We start from the raw sequence: 18,853 nt of genomic DNA, 5'->3' as shown, positions 1-18,853 counted from the left end.
TTCAATGCTCAATGCTGCAGCAGACTGAAAACCAGCAGATACCTTGTCTTGAGAAAGTATCCACAGACAGATGGGTGAGGTAGACGAGTTACCTGGCAGCATCTTCCTCTTCCTCCTCCACCTTCTGCAACGAGCAGCTGATCAGCAGCAGGTGCTCTGGCCACGCCTCCTCCGGAACATCTGTGGGCAGGGACATGCTAGCCACGCCCACTTTCTAACAGCCGTTTCACAAGGCATCGTATGCTGTCAATCTCTGACTTCTATCAACCAATCAAAACGCCACACTCGCTGCCGGTGTTTAGTCAGTTCAATGACAAGCAAGTCTTGGTCCTCTCTGGTACAATTAAACATCATGCTTTTTAAAGGAAAACCACGTGAGAACACACCAAAACCCAATCAGTGTTCAGGATCGTACACAAATCCCATGACCCCTTCCAGCCCCATGTCATAAGGGCGTGAGCCCTCCTAAAAAGAACAGGTCTCTTAATCCCCGAGAAACAAACACACACCTATATAAACATATTTAATGTCCTGTTTGCACTGAGGCCGTAGCCGGCTACGCTCTTCTAAGGGCGATGGCGGCCATTTCTGCCCTGCGCAGGGAAAGGAGGCGGGGTCAGGGTCCAGCAGGCCGAAAAAGGGCCGTCTCTCACAAACAGCGCGCCCGAGAGGGAGAATTTATATTACTGAGCCGGGAAAGGGCCTGGTTTCCTTCCCGTCACATTTTCTGATATAACAACTCAGTTCAGGCCGGAGCGGAGCAGGAAACAGGCCGGTATAAAGCGCACTTTGTCTTATTTTTACCCAGAACACAATGTAAGGGGCAGAATTTTACAGCACTGCAGCGGGCAACGAGGCTAAGGCTTTACTTCCCGAAAATGTGAATGTGAGAGCAAGACCTCACACACCTGTGTCAGGTGTACCTGGGACAGAGGCTCACACGCCTGTGTCAGGTGTACCTGGAACAGAGGCTCACACGCCTGTGTCAGGTGTACCTGGGACAGAGGCTCACACGCCTGTGTCAGGTGTACCTGGGACAGAGGCTCACACGCCTGTGTCAGGTGTACCTGGGACAGAGGCTCACACGCCTGTGTCAGGTGTACCTGGGACAGAGGCTCACACGCCTGTGTCAGGTGTACCTGGGACAGAGGCTCACACGCCTGTGTCAGGTGTACCTGGGACAGAGAGACTTACCTGTGGGAAGCTGCAGCAGGGGCATGAGCAGAGACTGAGCAGCATGAGGGAAGAACACCTTCAGGGACAGCCTCTCCTGGAGCCAGAGACACATGCATACGTCTATACATCTGTACACATGCACCATCTGTACCATCGCTGTACGGACACCATCCCTGCCTATACTTACATAAAACTTCACTGTCTGTACTTACATACACCAACACTTACATACACCACCTCGGTCTATACTTACATACACCATTACTCTCTGAAAAACTAGTCATAAAATGCCATGGGGTTTAGGGTTAGTGTAACCCAGCATTTCTTATGCAACTCCCCCTAGTGTTCATTATAAATACATCACAGGTGCAGATAAATTCTACACAAAAACACTGATCCCAGATGTGTTTAAAGTAATGCTTTTCATGTACAGGTTGGGATAAGGGTAGGTTAAGGTGACCAGGGATCGGTTTCTGGTTGGGGGAAGCACACCAGGGGCACATACGAATCTCATACCTGTGGGTCGAGGAGGCAGAGCGACAGGAGAAAACAGCGTGTGAAGGTCTGTATGAGAGTTCTGAGGGCGGGGCTTCCCTGTGTCTCCACCAACAGGATTCTGCGGAACCAACGGAATGTCAACGCGTCACAATGGTCCTGTCCTCTGACACAGGCAATAAGCTTGCCTGTTACTGGTTATTATAAATGGTCTTTACAGCGGACATGCTGTAACAGGGTTTGGTCGGCCATATTTTCCAAAAAGGCCACATTAGCCCTCCGGGCTAAAGACCAAGGCTCACAGATGAGGGAGCTAATCTCAGTGCCTAGCCGCTGCTCGAGCGCTAACTTACATCCCTGACCTCCGCTTCAGACCTCCGCTCAGACCCAAAAGCACATTTTATCTGCCAGTTTCCTCAGTCAGCGTGACATCGGCCTGCCAGCTTAAGGAATCTTTGAGGCGTGTTCACATGCGTGGGATAAAGCCCATGGATTTCTTCTTCTTCTTCTTTTTTTTTTTTCTTTGGTCTGTGACTTCCCTGCTCTCTGCTCTCTTCCCTCTCCAGAGGATTAACGGTGCATTCAAAGGGCTTTAATCCACAGGAAGGGGACCAGGGGGATTTGTGGGTAGACTTCGCCCTGAGGAGCCAACTGAGCGGGTTCAGTCCCCAGTCAGGTCATAGACAGGACTTAGCTAGGTTGGGGGGTGGGGGGGGTGGGGGAGGGGGGGTGAAAGCATCACAGAGGTGGATTCTGGGGAATGGCCCTGTGGTGACATTGAACAGGCAGAGTCTAGTGTGTCCTGTAGGGTGTAAAATAGTCACTGGCTCTCCTGTAGTACTGTGTGGCCTGTAGGGTGTAAAATAGTCACTGGCTCTCCTGTAGTACTGTTGGCCTGTAGGGTGTAAAAGAGTCACTGGCTCTCCTGTAGTACTGTGTGGCCTGTAGGGTGTAAAATAGTCACTGGCTCTCCTGTAGTACTGTGTGGCCTGTAGGGTGTAAAATAGTCACTGGCTCTCCTGTAGTACTGTGTGGCCTGTAGGGTGTAAAATAGTCACTGGCTCTCCTGTAGTACTGTGTGGCCTGTAGGGTGTAAAATAGTCACTGGCTCTCCTGTAGTACTGTTGGCCTGTAGGGTGTAAAAGAGTCACTGGCTCTCCTGTAGTACTGTGTGGCCTGTAGGGTGTAAAAGAGTCACTGGCTCTCCTGTAGTACTGTGTGGCCTGTAGGGTGTAACACAGTGGCCAGTTCGCAGGCGAGTACATGGGAGAGTGATGTGATTGGATGGTGAGTCATGCAGCTTTGATCCATTATTCAGCATGTAGCTTAGCAACACCAAATCAGGCAGAAAAAAAGTAGGGAAAAAACTAAACTCACCGGAAAACATCATTGACAACCAGGAACATGGGATGGTGATGGGCAGAAGCTTTGGGCTACGAAGAAAAATAAGAAAGGAAAAGGTCATTTGCTTCTCATCCATATTCATGCTTTATGCAGTATCACCCGCAAACTGAGCTGTTAACTGAGCGCTCGTTAAAACAAGTAATTTACAATCATCACCTGAAAACACTCATGCTCAGACAGTTCAATGTCATCACACTGTTTCCCATTACATAACACAGTTTAAAGGCAACCCAAATGTGACTTCAGTCACAAAGAAATTATTCAAGACATACTCTGGTATGAAACGGCATCTTTTGCTCGGCACGATTACATCAAGTTACGAGTTCAACAATACAGCAAAGTTAACCTTCTTATACCATTAGGAATTAATGCTGTCAATTCCAGTTTTAGAGCTCATTTTTAATCCAATTGCTTTCTCAGTTAGTTTTCTAGCAATTTCTAGATCAATTTGTTGTTTCATGTCCCTGATCATTTCAATAATTAAGGACTTGTACAAAACAGACATCCAACCCCGACGAAGGCCGTGTGCGGTCACAGGGCGTAGGTCCAGCACGTTTTAATTCTTCCATTGCCGTGTTCAAATAAAGCGTTTTAACTTCACCATTAAGAGTGCCTTGGGACTCCTACTTATTTGCCATCTTTACTTTTTCACAAATTTGACTGGTAAACTAAACCCTTTTTGATACATTGGTATTTTCCCCTCTTTCCAACAAGCACCTTTTGACTACTATGTTTATCCTTGCAGCATTCTTCCAACTTATATCAGCAACCGAAGTGTAATTGCCAAGGTGAACCACTAGAGGTCAGGATTGTAGCGTATTGGATACCGAATGTTTTTATGTCTTTTTTAGATTTTTTTTAAAACAGGCCATTCCTCCAGTTCACTGTGGAGGGAATAATCACACCCTGCTAAATTATCAAAGATGAAAACAAGATAATTTTTTTTTGCCGAAAGCCCTTGCTGAATTTGTGCTACACAGCCTCATGTGTTTTAAATTAAATTAATCCCGTTTAATATTTTCCTTGGAAAATATTCAACCGCTTTTTCCAAAAACACTGCATGTATTAGGCTCACATTATGAATCAAGCTTTTCATTTATTTATTTTTTGCCCCCCCTCCTCCCCCCCCCCGGTTTGGAATGTCTAATCTTGTTTATCAGCACTCACTGGCTAAACGTCCGCTATCCGAGCGTAAGCGAGCACGTTCTCTCATCCGAAGCGCGTTATGTTAGCATCTGCTTATCACACCAGTTGGCAAGCCCGGCTCGCACAGACAGGAGTCAGAGAAAGACGCTGCATGCGCAGAGCGTCAGGTGGGCTTGTGAGCACCCAACTGGCCAGCGTGTGACACTATCATCCCGGCCAATCAAAACCCATCCCCGTACAATGCTACAGCCAATCAGGTGTCTCCCCTGCAGGCTTATTTATTAAATCTGGCTCACACATAAATGAGAAAATAAGGACAGAGGGTTTTAAAAATGCAAGGAAAAAAGTGTGAAGCTCACTAAATTATGCATCAAAAAGGTTTCTTCCTGGCAACTTGTGACACATCATCACAGAAACGGCACTCACAAATATCATTTTCAGTTCCAATCACACTGAACGTCCCAAAGCAGCGAAGTGAGACCAACCCACGTTCAAACAGCAACTCCTCAAACCCAAGCTGTAAATCTCTAAATCCATAAAAAGACAATCATTGCCACCTAGTGTCCATTTCACTGCTCTGCAACATTCTGTGACAGGCTCCCACAAGCCCCATTCCCCTCTAGCATCCAACCATCCTCAGAACCCAGAACCACGAACTTGTTTATAGTGCATGGCTTTATTATTTTTTTTTACTTTTCTTTTAAACATGTTTTAATTATTTTTTTTCTCCTCTCCCACTTTTAGTTTACTGAAGAAGAGGTCGCACAATAGTGAGCTGGACCGGTGCAGAAGAAGGCTGTTTGGAGGTTCTGGCTTCGCCCTAGTGAAAACAGATGTCTTCAGGGCTATCTCCCTTTCTGCAGAACCGACGCTTGAGGGAAGGTCAGTTACGCAGCGTTCTAAGAATCCTGTTTTTTTGGCAGAAGCCGTCCCGTAGAAGTTGCTGTTTATTGAGGTTGGACCGAAAGCCTCTGGAAAAAGCAGTAATGTGACACTAATTTCACACTTCCCATTCTCTGACTGAAATCTAAACAACCCCCGGAACCCACCTGCCCCCGATCCAAAACCTGTCAAGCATACACTCGTCAAACAAATGCGCGTTTACAATATCGACAAAAAAAAACGCTTTTTAATAAAAATAAATACGGTCCTGACGATGGTCCAAAAAACAACTACGTGGAAATTAAATATGGATGGAGGTGAATCAAGGAAACAAGGAAAAAAACAAACAGAAAGAAAAATGCAGAGGCCCTAGACTAACGAACGTGTTTATGTACGGTGAATTCCTGGCCAAGCAGCCTGCCATTTTGTGACTAAGCTAATTTAAAATGGGAAAGGGCTGTGATATGATTATAGGTAAACCATGAGAGCTGGAACCTCGAGCCACTGTCTCAGGCTTGGCCCAGTCTCTGATAGCCCACTTCAACGTCATCTTACAAGCTGTTCACGCAGACAATATTCATCTGAATTCAATCTGGGTGTTGCGGGGAGAAATAAAAGCACGTTTAAATCCACATCAAATTCCTCTCCTTGTCAGCAGAATTAAGATTTACTCATACATTTTGACTCGTTCAAGTTAACAATGCATTTTCCCATAAGTCACTCTGGCTACAAGCGTCCGGAAAATACGTCTAAATTGTAAATTACGCTCACGTGCTTTCAAGCGAAACTGAGGGAACGCCCACCAGAAGAGAATCGGCCAATCGCTGCTCCAGGTCCTGAGGAGATGGAGACGGGTTTGAGAGAGCGGACTCCACAAGGTCCAGGACGGCTCCCTCTAAACTGGGCAGGCTGTGGTGCCACAGGCCCATTAACGCCTGCTCTCCAAGAACCAGCTGCTTCCTGCAGACAAAACAGACAAAACACATCCTCAATATTTACTGTAAACGACACAAAACAAATTCTCAAGATTTACTGTGAACGACACAAAACACATTCTCAAGATTTACTGTAAACGACACAAAACACATTCTCAATATTTACTGTAAACGACACAAAACACATTCTCAAGATTTACTGTAAACAACACAAAACACATTCTCAATATTAACCACAACCAACACAAAACACACTCAATATTAACTGCAGACAAAATCAAACAAAACACACTCTTATCAACGGTAAAGGCAGACAAATTGCACTGTAGACAAATTAAACCTCGCAAACAAAACGAGGAACATTCTGCAGTGAAATCAGTCTTCACGTGAACTGGAAAGGCGAACTCAACACATTATCAATATTTAAAGTAGATGAGATGCGTTTTTCCCGCAAACAAAATTTTTTTTAAATTCCGTTTTTCCGTTCACTCTCACCCCAGCAGGGCAGCGTTCAGCGCGTCCAGGAAGTCTTCGCTGAGAGACGCTCTGTCGCACGACGTTGGGTGCTGCAGGAGAGCACCAATCAGAGGGGCCGCTTCGGGACATGTGACCAGAGCGGTGCACGTCACCGAGGCACCGCGCACGTCGTCACATGGACACCTACGGAATCATGAGAGAAATACAGGAAGTGACACGGATGAGCCTCACAGCCTCGGATGGAATCTGGAATGTGCCAGTGCCAACTGGGCCCGGCAGCTCCACCTGGCGACCCGCGAATGGCATTTGTGTTTAGCCCATGATACGAACCTCTCAGCCGGGTGAACCCCAGGGCAGCAGCTCCCACTGACCTCCCTCTCCAACAGCGCCACCATCTGGCGGAGAAGAGAGATACGTTTAAAACACACAGGCACGTTTGCTGCTGTCCATTCTTGCCGACGATGTCACTTCCTTACAGTGATTCTGCTTACGCACACACGCGCGCGCGCGCACACACACACACACACACACACACACACTCGTTATCACACTCACAAGCAATAAACACTCAGGTGCGCATTAAGGTACTATAAAAAACGAAAAACACACACAGGCTCCTCACGTTTCTCAGAAACAGTAAGCGCTGGTCGGTCGGTGTGTGTGATGCACGTTCCGAGCGTCTCACGGCACTCCCGGCTGAACCGTGTCCCTCCTCCACAGAGAGGTGATACAGTAAATTCTGCAAAAAAAAGGCAGGAAAAATACATCTCTCTCGTCACATATATTACCTGATATACAGTTTTTACATTCATGATGTGTACAGATTCCATTTCGTCACTGATACTTTTCCAAAGCCTCTGGGTCTCGGAATTTCGCGACTCCTCGAACCTCTTTCACCTCCGCAACCGACAACTCGACTCCAGACCGACTCCGTGAATGGTCCCCGAAGAGCCCCTCCCCCGCCTGCTTCACCCGGGTGTTTAAATTGCATAACGAACATTCAAGGTCCACGTTTGATAGATTTATTAAGTTCTCATAGCATTCAAAATTAAAAAGGAATGCGGAGTTCGGTTCGGCGCAGAAGCGCCCTGCTGCGTTTCCAGCGGTCTGACCAATGCCTGAGCTCAGCTCTCCCCCACAGCTGACCTTTGACCCTCTAACCCCAACGAGCCATTGGCTCAGACTGTGCCAGTTTAGCAGTCCGTCTATAGCTCAAACTCAGTTCCTGTTGCAGTTGACCCTTGACCCCTTTTTTGGACACAGGCTCAGAGATGCTCTTTATGGGGCCCGTGAAAGCCAACATTCAATCAAAGCCGCCTACAACAAAAAAAAAAAAATTATTTTGTTCCAAATTTTGTGATCCAATTTCTGTGCACCAGAGTGCAGTCTGGCATCGCCTCAAACCCAGTCTGCTGCTTTATTTTCTTTGATTCTTTCTTTTCTCCAAAGCGCACAGAGTACAAACACTGGATGCGACACTGTAAACATGGAGCAGCTTTCCACGGAAGAAGAAAAAGGATGAAACAGCTGCTCTGGACAGCCGCTGGACAGCGTTGCTACGTGTGGTGCGTGGTGAGGTTCTGCATGGCTACTGGCACACTGCACTACCATTCACTACCATCTGATCTACCATTCACTACCATCTGATCTACCATTCACTACCATTCACTACCATCTGATCTACCATTCACTACCATTCACTACCATCTGATCTACCATTCACTACCATCTGATCTACTCCTACCATTCACTACCATCTGATCTACCTTCACTACCATCTGATCTACCATTCACACTACACTTCACTACCATCTGATCTACCATTCACTACCATCTGATCTACCATTCACTACATCACTCTGATCTACCATTCACTACCATCTGATCTACCATTCACTGCCATCTGATCTACCATTCACTACCATCTGATCTACCATTCACTACCATCTGATCTACCATTCCTACCATTCACTACCATCTGATCTACCATTCACTACCATCTGATCTACCATTCACTACCATCTGATCTACCATTCACTGCCATCTGATCTACCATTCACTACCATCTGATCTACCATTCACTACCATCTGATCTACCATTCACTACCATCTGATCTACCATTCACTACCATTCACTACCATCTGATCTACCATTCACTACCATTCACTACCATCTGATCTACCATTCACTACCATTCACTACCATCTGATCTACCATTCACTACCATTCACTACCATCTGATCTACCATTCACTACCATCTGATCTACCATTCACTACCATTCACTACCATCTGATCTACCATTCACTACCATCTGATCTACCATTCACTACCATTCACTACCATCTGATCTACCATTCACTACCATCTTGTCTGCCATTCACAACTATCTGATCCACAAAAAGCAGGAACTTACACTTACTCAAACTCTCAATGGCAGGCAGGGTGGGGCGTGGTGGGGGAAGGACGTCAAACGCTCAAGACTGTGGTTCTTAAAAAATAAAAAGTACAATTTTCTCTCCGTCTCTGTAAATTAAATGAAAAACTTCTGAAAAGCTCAATAAGTTAAGAGCGCTTCAGACTGCTGGTAATAATTAAGCGAACGTCATGCAGTCCGACAGCCAGACCAATAAGGAGATCTCTGAGCTCTGCCCGTGACCGCCGATCGGGTCTCAGCAGAAGGAGAGGGGAAAGAACATTTTTCAAAAATAAACATTCGTTTTTAAAACCCGAAAAACGCGGTGTGGAACCACGGACCACGCGGGCCTCCGCGGTCCCAAAGCAGAACCGGCTGCCCCCGCACCCCCTCTCCCCAGGCGCGGAGCCGTCCCGCCAAAAATGGCCTGGAATTGAGATCAGCCGCGCGTTTTTCCGGACAGGCCCGCTGCTGCCGCTTGGCAGGGTGAGGGGGTGGGGGGGAGAGACGGCGATCTCGGCGCGGGTTTTTGGGCGCTCCGCTCCGGTGAGCAGCCAGCCGCAGCCGGGGGGGATTAAGGCGGCCCGCACGCGCGCGCCTCAGACCTCAGGCACGCCAGCGTCCCGGGACGGCGGTGTCTGCGAGAGAGGAGCGTGTACGTTCCCCGCGCCCCATCTCTGCGGCGGGGCGTCAACGTGACCGTCCCGGCCCTGCTGGTGGCCTGTGGTAGACAGGGCAGGGGACACGGATGTGGCCTTTAGTGGGATGGGTAAAAAACGCCTAGGGGACGCCCCACCCCTCCCCTCCCCTCCGCAGGGGCAGGGTGGCGCATTTGGTGGGTAAAGCCACTGCAGCGGGTACAGGAAATGGCCCCCCCCTCTCGGTGCAGTCCCAGCTGACCGCTGGAGGATCGCCCAGATGCGGTGGCGGGGGCAGCCAGAACAGTGACCACAAACACACACGCGCACGCGCACGCACACACACACACACACACACACACACAGACAGACAGACAGACACACAGACAGACGCACACACACAGACACACAACACACACTGAAATGTGCATGCACACACACACACACAAGCACACAAACAGACACACACACACAAACACAACACACACACACACTGACATGTGCATGCACACACACACACAAGCACACAGACAGACACACACACACATGCACACACATACGCCAGCTCTCTCAACACACGTCTTCCTCTCACCAGACCTGGGAGCAGCTGTTTCAGCAAAATTAGGCTGTTCTCCACAAAGTTCCATTCACTTTCCACAGTCCCTCATATAGAATACCCACCCACAGCCCACCCCTTTAACCAGCCCCCACCACCCCTGCCACATCTCTCCAAAAAAATAACACAACCATCCCAACTTCCCTTTCAACAGGTTTACAAAAAAACAAACATCTGGCAAATTAAAAGTTTAAGAGCACTCTTAATTAGCAAGGCCTTTTCATTTGATTAAAACTAATCAAAAGAATACACACATCCGATCTTGGTGGGGGTTTGAGCATGTGTGAGAGAGTGTGTGTAGAGGAAAAAATGAAAGAGCCTGACAGAGTTTACGGTAAGACATCTGCGTGAACTCTGGAAAAAGTTGAATGGGGGTCATTTGCTGTTTTTTTGGGTCTTCTTATGTTATTAATGAGCTGCTTTCTCTAGTTTGCTCTCAGCCACTGAGGAATAAGACTGTGAACCATTCACATACCCTACACTAGAGCTGACTGTTAGTCTTACGCCATTTTGAAAATCGTTTTTTCCCCTGCAACTGATCCATCACCACAGTTAATGAAATCACATACATAACTCTGCATTTAGCACAGAGAATCATATTAACCAACATGGGGGAAAAAACACCAGATATATTGGATTAACCACTGGAAGAAAACCTGGTTCCCTCAACAGAAGCAGGGAAGGAGGAAGACTATGACCATCAGAATTCTTATAAAAGTAGAATTTTGTCATAAAAATAACTTCAACTGGCTCATAAGAGGAACAGGCTCAGGTCAGATGAAGCACAGAATGCTGAGGAGGTGGTGGATTAGCTCAGACAGCACAACGGAGCGCACGCCACAGCAGGGGTTTGCCAGGAAATAGCTGGCTGCGTCGTAGTCCAGAGGCGTAAGAGAGATGGGGCTGTAATTAGACGCAGATCAGTTACCCGGATCCACTGGTTGGCCCTGCGCTCCACGGCGTTCTGCGGCTCACTGCTGTACAGCCACCACAGGCACTGAAGTAGACAGTCCAGACTCTCCCCTGTTCCCCAAAGACAACACAGGCACAGTTCCACCCATCAGCGCTTAACGGCAACTCGGGGGGGGAACGCAAATGCCTCCAAACTCATTGGGCGACACTTTCACCTATAGCAAGACAATGATCCCAATGATCTTTTTCCAAAGTCAAAAACAGGAACTCTTCACTGGTCTATTCATTCACTTGATCACAATCGAACTGAACATATACAGTTTCACATACATTTTTACGATAGTAAAGTAAAACTCATCTTTTTGTGTCATTGTAAAAATCTGATAAAATTTATGAGCTTCATGCTTTTTCTAGTAGCAATGACAAGAATAGAAGCACTTCATGAATTTAAGCTACTTGCTCAATAAATTAATAAATTACAAGAAATGACTGTATTTAGCTCCTGCACGATCAGAGGCCACAATCAAAGGCCTCTGAGAAATAACATAAATTACCAGAGTTCATTCAATGCCTCCGACCCACATGCAATGCACCTGACAGACCGGCTATGTTTAGATGGCTTACTCGATATGTTACTGGGAACAATAACCCCCTCAGCAATTTTCCATAATCCCATGATTATGAAAGTTTAGGAAAAAGCAAGTAGGGACTGCTTTTTCCTCCTACTTTTCCAAACTAAAACAATAAACAGAACTTTTTTTTTCCTGGTCATGACCGTGAGAACTGTGAGTTAGCAAATTACATAAAACTACACATGGATGCATTGCAGAGTTTTTAAGCCTTGGTAATATATTTACGTTATGCGCTGCCAATAAAGCTTTCTTGGATTGAACTGAGGGAGAGAAGAATGGAGTCAGAGAGAGAGAAGTAAAGGCGCCCAGCGGGTTAACTGGAAAATGAGCAGAGCGTAATTACTCGACCCTTCTCATTGGCCCAAACGGGAAACTCGCCGGAGGTGAAGGGGTGAATTTACCGTCAGTGCTAACGCACGGGTTCCAGCACAGCCTGCCCACCAACTGGCCCAAGAACGGAAGGCGACCCATTGCTTCTGTGGTGGAACGCTAGAGAGAAGGAGAGAGAGAGAGAGAGAGAGAGAGAGGGTGGGGGGAGAGAAGGAGAGGGAGATGGGGGTACCGAAAGACAGAGAGAGAGGCAGAGGGAGAGAGAATGAGAGAGATCATGACAGGAAGGTGCGAGTCTTCCCCCTGCCTCCCTCGATGCTTGGCACAGGAGAAGCCTGCATCCATCCCTGGGGCTGAGAGACTGCGACCAGCGGGAGAGAAATGCGTTTCTGATTAAGCTCTGGCTTGTTTACACACATTTTTCCTCATTTAACCCCCCTCCCCGTTAAAGCTACACGCCACGCAAGTGCGTTACCCTCGCTGGCGCTACGAGGGGCGAGCGTTACCAAGCACAACGTAGCCAATCCCACATCTCAACCATCAAACAGTCTCATTCAAAACCGCTTCATTCCCTGGTCTGTAAAGGCTTCAAATTAAGATTTTAAAACAAAATTTAAGTTTTGGTATTTCGCAGCGTGACTTTGACGACTTACATTTTATTGGACACAATCCATTTATACAGCTGGATATTTTCTGAAGCAATTTAAGTAGCTTGCTTGAGGATTCAACGGCTGTGCCCCATCTGGGAATCAAACCTGCAGCTACAAGCCGAGTTACAAACCATTATACTGCACTGCAGCACTCAAAGTTTTTTGGTGTCTTATATTACGTGCTTATATGCTGCACACATAATTTCTCCTGGAACAGCCAAAAAATAATTAAAACTTCATAAATCAACAGGCTGTGTTGTTAATAATCAAAGCCAGCACTGTTCTCATCGGATCTCGAAGATTGCAGCTATTTTCTTTTTCCCCCGCTACTGGAGCACAGCCAAACAGCGAACACGTGAAACATTAAAAGCACGTGATTTCGGTAATGATCTACATGTACACATGGCCCCCGTTTAACACTAGACGTGTGTAAATGAGTGTGTGACGCAGCAGAGGAGGAATGTTCATCTAGATAAGGGCCCTTCCGTTCAGCGTGTAGCATGTAGCGTGTAGCGTGTAGCGTGTAGCGTGTGGCGTGGAGCGGACTCCACAAAACAGCCCTGGGATGGAAACCTCGAATTCTGGAGAGGGTTGCTTTCGAACTCGATCACAGTGCGTGGAGAGTCCGTTTCATTTCGTTCAGTAATTCACTGGACCCGTCTGAGGTTCCCTGAAACTGATGCGCTTTGTGGTTCAGAGTGGTTCACCACATTTACAGATAAACAGAATTAGCTCATGCCTCTGATACATAACAGAAGACAGCTAGGGAGAAGCATCCCAGGGTAACAGTACGTGACTAACCTTCCTCGTAACGAACTGACCCTGTATTACAACGAACATTCCGACTGGTCTTCAAAACATTTCCTGGGTCTTTCTCCATGTACTCTGCACCAGATGGGTTTTTTAAAAATATGCTGTGCTTATTGACTCATTAATAAATAACTGGCTAAAAAAAAAAAAAAAAAAAACTGCCTTCAACCTGGTGGATTGAGTTTCACTTCATCACAAATGGACGGGAGGAAGGGGAGGGAAGCGGCCGTTCCGGATTAATTTGTGCGCGCCCACAGCCTCACCTTCCAAGCGCGCATCTCAAAGAGTTCCAGTTTGTTTGAACGTGACATGGACGAGGCGCCTTTGGAAGAGGCTTGTGAAATCAGGGCCTGCTTCTTGTCAAGGGGAACTTCGCTCACAGGGCCGCCCTGTCCGTGGGACAAGTTATGCAGGCGCACACGCGTCTCCTTCATCTTCCCCCCCACACCCCTCCTAAACCTGCTCTTTGAGCTAGGCCATGCCTACCATGCCAGGAGGAGGAGGAGACACGTTTCAAAAAAGCTCAAAATACTCCAGCTCCACCAGTCGAAAAGGTCACGGAAGGGAAAAATAAATAAATAAATAAAAGAGTTCCTGGTTTGAAATGTGATGCAAATGAGGAAATTGGAATAAAGTTATAATTTTCATTTAATTTTTTTGTTACCCTCCAGGCAAAAGCTACAATAAAGCCCATTTATCATGAAAGTTCTTCGGGGAATCCAGAAACTTTGTATTATTTAATTTTTTTGTGTGACTTTTTAAACAGCTTTTTACAAGGGTGAGCTGGGAAAGACTCTGCTCTAATTAAGAGATCTCGGTCCTTGTCGAAGCTGTCGATGTTGTCACCCAGCTGACGCGCGGGAGGGGGAAAAAAAATTTAATAAATCAAAAAAATGATGAAAATCGAGAGGAATGATTACATCTTGGCAGCGCAGCCATCGCAGTGAACAAACTGAAACCCTGCCGGCTGAGATCTCGTTTTTCTTTCCGACGTGCCAAGAACTGAGGCTGCCGGGCTGCCGGGGGTGGGCTGGGGGGGGTTGCGGGGGGGTTGGGGGTCTGGTGGTGAATAAAGGAACCCTTTCAAGATAGTACCGAGGTGGTGGGAAAGCACGGTTCCTCTTAACACTACATTCTCACAAATCCCCAACGCTCCACCCCCCCCCCCCCACCCAGCCTGCTCAATTTGCTCCATCTGATGCAGGGATACATTAGGTTAACACTGCCGGTCCCTCAGCGCCTATTACGCTGCTAACCCAGCCTCAGAGCCTGCCAACTGCCTGCCTGCTTCAGCCCAGAGACTCACACTGACTCTGTTAGAGACTCACTCTGCACACTGACTCTGTTACCAACTCACTCTACACACGGACTCTGTTAGTGACTCACTCTACACACTAACCCTGTTAGAGTCTGACTCGGTTAGAGACTCACTCTGCACACTGACTCTGTTAGAGACTCACTCTACATACTAACCCTATTAGAGTCTGACTCGGTTAGAGACTCACTCTGCACACTGACTCTGCTACCAACTCACTCTACACACTGACTCTGTTAGTGACTCACTCTACACACTAACCCTGTTAGAGTCTGACTCGGCTAGTGACTCACCCAGCACACTGACTCAGTTAAAGACTCACTCTGTACACTGAATCAGACTCATATACTCACTGTGAGCTGCAGCTCTTGAAGCAGCTGCCGCAGGAAGATCCTGAGTTTGGGCAGGTGAGCTCGAACGTCGGCCCTAGCCAAGGAGGAGGTGGACTGCCCCCAATCCACCGCCTTGCCCACCCAGAACTCCACCACCCGCTCAGAGAAGGGCCCGGACTGGGTCATGGTTCTGATCTGGTCCAGACACTGCACAGATGAAGGCAGAGAAACACACACACACACACACATATACACACACACACACACATACATACATACACAAACAGACAGAGACACACACACACACACACACACACACACACACACACACAGAGGCTGTCATCAATGGGTACGGGGAGGGGAGAACCAGGGGGTTCCAGAGTGAGGTCATCTGCGTTTGCGGATAATAATGAATCTTTTAAGCAAAGGCTGAAATGACAGGAGCTGTGATCAGAAAGCTGCGGTTAAATGCACAACACAGCTGGGGCTCTGGGTTTTACCATCTGAACATGTCATCACCCAGTGTTTCATTAGCCGAGCTGTAAAAGTGCACCCTGCTCAAACGCCAACACCAACGCCAACTCACAAACTAAATTCTGATGCGGGGGCAAACAGAATTTCAGTATAATGCAAATCCTTTATCCCCCCCCTTCAAACTTCACTACGTTCAGCTGCGGACCGTGAATTTCTTCCCGTGCTCTTGGCGAATCACCGTACGAGATCAGGACCGCCTGTTAAAAAACGATTTTCCAATTAAACGCTGAAAGGAGAAAATTAGGAGATCAAGAGTTCCCACAGAACGGGGCGTCGCTGTGCTCATAGTATGACATCACGGGCGAGGACGCTGCCAGACCCCGTTCCTTTTAAAAACTGCGTTTCAAAAACCAAACAGGCACACGATGACATCATGCCTGTTGCCCTTGTTTTCTGGGCAGCCGTCCTCAACGGCCGCTAGTAAAAATTTCATCAGCGAGGCTAACGCACGAGCGCAGCGCTTGTGGTTTCCCCAAACGTGCGATTTACAGAAAGGATACGAGTGAGAGAGGCGCAGGGCATTCCGATATCCAAATCGGGGGGGGAGGGGGGGGTGGAAGCTTTCTAAGAGTCATATTTTTTACGTTGAGTTTTTGGTGTGGTCATTCACAACACAGTTTGAAATTTGGCATTTCTGCAGGGCTATTTATACTTTATCAAATATATGAACATTTGGTAAAAGTAGCCTCGGACCTACATACATTTAGCAGCAAGAGCATTCAGTATAAGGTCTGTCATCAGACCTGTGCGTTCTTATTTTTAGCCCATCTGCATTCAGTTGTAGTAAACTGCTGTGAAATTAAGTTGTTGTCACCATGTAGCTAATAGTCAAGTCCAGCAGGTGTTGCACTGAACACCTCCTAACTTCTGCAACTGACTTTTAAAGCCTGCAATTCAGTCCTCCGGTGGCAAGGTGGCAATGGAGTCTCCTCATGAACTCTATGTTGAGCAATGCAACATTCCATTTATTTAGCTGATCCATCATATGCCATTTACTCATTTTAAGCATGCCTACTGTATATAAACAAATGCAGAGCCATGCTCATGCCAAGGCAATAAAGATAGCCAAGTATTCCCATGAATGAATAGGTGTATTAATGTGCATATTAGTGGATATGTCCCTTGCTGATTTATTTATTTATTTATTTATGCTTTTTACTTTTTATTAAGAGAAAGCAAATAGCTATTGCAGTCAGTTGTTTTATGTTCAGCTTTTGAAACTTGGTACCTGTGTCAGTTCAGGCAAAAAGTTTTTGCCATGTGAAAATTACATTTGAAATAGTTTTCCAAATTACTTTAACTATTTGGAGGAGTTCTATCGTAAAAATGCTAAAACATCACTGACCTGCAGACAGCCATTTGCACAGATTTTTTCTTGTTTGCTGAATTAATTCTTCTTTGCCTAATCGCATTTTTAAACTGTCAGGTGCTATGCTTATTTGAATTTATAATGGTGTAACCGTGCACGTGTCCGTCTGGATGTGTGGTCCCACTTAGGTCAGATATGTATTTGCATAATTAGGCTTGCAGCTGTACACAATTATATGCAAATGAAGTGCTAACGGTCGACATTTTTTTTCGTAAATTTAAACATTATTGCTGCATAACAAACAAACTTGTTTCTCCACTTGAATATACGCTGGAAGATATATTAATTTCGTTATTGAACAGCAATAAAATATCGGCAAAAGCCGGGTATTTAAAGTATTTGCAACATTTTACACTCTACAATACAATCCCTGCAATCGTAGAAATGACAGTAACAGGCAAAAAAAACAAACCCTCCAGTGGCTCAAAATAAAACGAACCTAGAAAGAACTTAATGCAGTATAGCTAAGTACAGTATATCCATGAAATTAGATAGCTAGGTCCCGTACCTCAGTTTGACCGTACAGAATCACAACACAAACTATACATTTTAACAAGGGATGATACAAAAACGCCAGCTGTATTTAGAAACGCCACGCTGACAGGTGACTAAATAACAAAATTTAACACGTATTAACCGGTTTACTTTCAGAACATTTACTGTTATCTTGTTCTTCCTGATAAGTGATAAATGAATTGAAACTAACGTTAAACTCTGGTAATGTTACCTAGCTAGTAGAGTTAACGTCAACTAGCTGGCACAGGCAACAGCTAGCTAAGTAGCTAGAAATCCGCAAAAGCGCATACTATACTGAATGTCACCTAATAATAATAATAATACCTCAATCATTGGCGTTACCTTTACATAAGGAGTTATTCTCTGCCCTTCTCGGAGCCCGTTAAGCGCAATCTCGCCAGCACAGAATCTCGGCGACAATCTTAAACTTCCCTCTCTCTGTAGTTTTACAAACCGGAAGTTGTCACCGTGTAGTATTTCGCGCGCCACTCTTCAGTTCTTTCACTACTGCAGCCGCTGCGCATCCAGCGCAGTCGGACAGCGAACGGACTTCTACACTGCGCAGACTACCGTCTGCGTACAGTATCTGCGGAGAGAGGAGCTATATGCGAGAGAGGGTTGATGATATATGCGCGGCCGAAATGACTGAATGCCCAGAGATTAGAATTCTAAGTCATCCCATTCACTCTGCCATATAAATCAACTCCCTATCCTTGAATACACAGCCACAGGTCGGTGAATACGCGCAGAACATGCACAACTGAACCAGAGTAAGAAGCTGGGCTGCAAAAGAGCTATTATGTTTAGGCTATTACACGTGCAGTGATTATGTGTAATTTATGATTATGCACTAACTAATATTAACCAGTTTGTGCGAATGCACTTCGTTTTATTTGGAAATAATTTACCTATGTTTTAATTTTAAACGGCAAAAAACACAGCTGTAAGCACAAACCACCTACAGTTACACGATGTAAAACCGTCTAACAAAATACTTTTTATTTTTATACTTTGTAATAAGGAGCTATGTTTTTGCACTGTTGTTCACCATCTGGAAACTCCTCGGTGACATTACCTTAAATAGCACACATGTACATTGATGGAAAATGCACTTTCATTTCAAAGGACATAACTGACATTAAGTAGGAATAAAAAAATATATCGTTTTCAATACCTTTCAGACCTTGCATCATTTTTGAGTTGTTTGATTTGTACATGTGTTTACACAGTTTGGGCCTTCCTGCGGGTGTTCGCAAAAGTTTAGGTGA

The 18,853-nt window shown here is 46.2% G+C and overlaps 1 protein-coding gene across 3 annotated transcripts in view; it reads right to left on the bottom strand.

Annotated features, from left to right (window-relative positions):
- Positions 1 to 18,085, bottom strand: part of fancc (FA complementation group C) — a 23,815-nt gene extending 5,730 nt beyond the window's left edge. Inside the window, exons 1-12 of one of the 3 annotated variants that reach the window (XM_064296898.1) lie at positions 17,928 to 18,085; positions 15,188 to 15,373; positions 12,131 to 12,218; positions 11,114 to 11,208; positions 7,138 to 7,254; positions 6,846 to 6,910; positions 6,534 to 6,698; positions 5,907 to 6,063; positions 3,049 to 3,104; positions 1,693 to 1,792; positions 1,195 to 1,270; positions 93 to 180 (exon numbers count right to left, since the gene is read on the bottom strand). In XM_064296898.1, the coding sequence (XP_064152968.1) occupies positions 93 to 180; positions 1,195 to 1,270; positions 1,693 to 1,792; positions 3,049 to 3,104; positions 5,907 to 6,063; positions 6,534 to 6,698; positions 6,846 to 6,910; positions 7,138 to 7,254; positions 11,114 to 11,208; positions 12,131 to 12,218; positions 15,188 to 15,352 (1,172 nt within the window). In that variant the 5' untranslated portion in view covers positions 15,353 to 15,373; positions 17,928 to 18,085. Of the gene's footprint in view, positions 1 to 92; positions 181 to 1,194; positions 1,271 to 1,692; positions 1,793 to 3,048; positions 3,105 to 5,906; positions 6,064 to 6,533; positions 6,699 to 6,845; positions 6,911 to 7,137; positions 7,255 to 11,113; positions 11,209 to 12,130; positions 12,219 to 15,187; positions 15,374 to 17,909 lie in introns of all 3 variants that reach the window. The other 2 variants (XM_064296897.1, XM_064296899.1) reach the window with 2 other exon arrangements.
- Between the last annotated feature and the right edge of the window lie 768 nt (positions 18,086 to 18,853).

Source organism: Anguilla rostrata, chromosome 10 (genome assembly GCF_018555375.3).
Source record: "Anguilla rostrata isolate EN2019 chromosome 10, ASM1855537v3, whole genome shotgun sequence".
In the NCBI taxonomy this organism is placed as follows: Eukaryota; Metazoa; Chordata; class Actinopteri; order Anguilliformes; family Anguillidae; genus Anguilla; species Anguilla rostrata.
This window is presented reverse-complemented; position numbering and strand designations above follow the sequence as displayed.